Source organism: Aplysia californica, unplaced genomic scaffold, assembly GCF_000002075.1.
Source record: "Aplysia californica isolate F4 #8 unplaced genomic scaffold, AplCal3.0 scaffold00053, whole genome shotgun sequence".
NCBI classification, from domain to species: domain Eukaryota; kingdom Metazoa; phylum Mollusca; class Gastropoda; order Aplysiida; family Aplysiidae; genus Aplysia; species Aplysia californica.
This window is the reverse complement of record NW_004797323.1, coordinates 273,849-275,041: the sequence shown is the minus strand read 5'-3', so window position 1 is coordinate 275,041 and position 1,193 is coordinate 273,849. Positions and strand designations below refer to the sequence as shown.

The window sequence follows — 1,193 nt, the reverse complement described above, 5'->3', positions numbered from 1 at the left end:
TAATAATATTTATAAGAAGAATTAACAATAACACCAGTGTGAATTCATGTAGTGCCTGCACCCTACAAGGCTCTAAACACTGAACAGAGGAAAGATACCATTCAATACCACTGACAAATCAAAAGATAGAAAATGTAGGCCTACATTATGAGCCGATTTTACAATATACACGCGCGCGCGCACGCAAGCACGCACGCACACACACACACAAAGTAGGGTACAAACACACACACACACACACACACACACACACACACACACACACACACACACACTACAACATCTACCAGCCACCCTCATTTTCAGGAAACTGGAAATAATTTTTACAACTTATAATTCCTTTTTAGTTTTTTAGTTTTAGTAAGAGTTTTACGGCACTTGCAACACAATAAGGTCATATAAGTGCCAAAGATAGATGTGTTACAAGAGAGTGACATATACAAAAAAGAAGGAGGAGAGATAAGGACGACAGATGTTTCGATAGATGTTTGACAGGAAAGAAGGAGCAAACCACACCAGAGCACCAGCCAACCACCCACTCATAATTCCTTGTACGATCTTATTCGATCTCAAATATTTGGACAACACAACACTACACGGACAGAAGGACGAGAGGGTGTGACGACCTCTGACCTGTGACCTTCAGCCTCCGACCTCCGACTTACCACAGCGACAGCGGCACCACCGAGCACCTCCTCCGGGCTGACGGTAGAGAAGTAAGCGATGTTGGTGAACACGTAGACCACAGTCACCAGGATGATGGAGATCCAGATGGCCTTGGGCAGGTTCCTGGAACAAGGTCAAGGTCAGAGTGAACAGGTCACGGTCTTGATTAACAGGGTTAAGGTCATTATGAACAGGGTCAAGGTCATGATGAAAGTGTCAAGGTCATGATGAAAGTGTCAAGGTCGCAACAAACAGGTAAAGTTCCTGGTGAATGAGGTTAAGGTCATGATGGATGTGTGAAGGTCACAATGAACAGGGTCATGACCATGATAGACAGGTTAATGTCATAATGAGCAGGCCACGATCATCACAACCCAGTGCTATCCATGGGTTAAAAAACTACTGGCTTTGAAAAAAGAACTTCTCAGCTAATTTTTCACTTTATCGTAATTTGGGGAATGAAGTAGGACTGATTTTGTAATTTTTTAAATTTCATCTTTGCATTTTTATTTCTTTTTTTTTGGGGG

General features: G+C 42.5%; 1 protein-coding gene across 1 annotated transcript in view; it reads right to left on the bottom strand.

Moving 5' to 3' along the window:
- Positions 1 to 1,193, bottom strand: part of LOC101857317 (Y+L amino acid transporter 2) — a gene marked incomplete at its 5' end in the record, with an annotated part of 40,753 nt that overhangs the window by 12,823 nt on the left and 26,737 nt on the right. Inside the window, 1 exon segment of the mRNA XM_013079473.1 lies at positions 666 to 789. Within this exon segment, the coding sequence (XP_012934927.1) occupies positions 666 to 789 (124 nt within the window).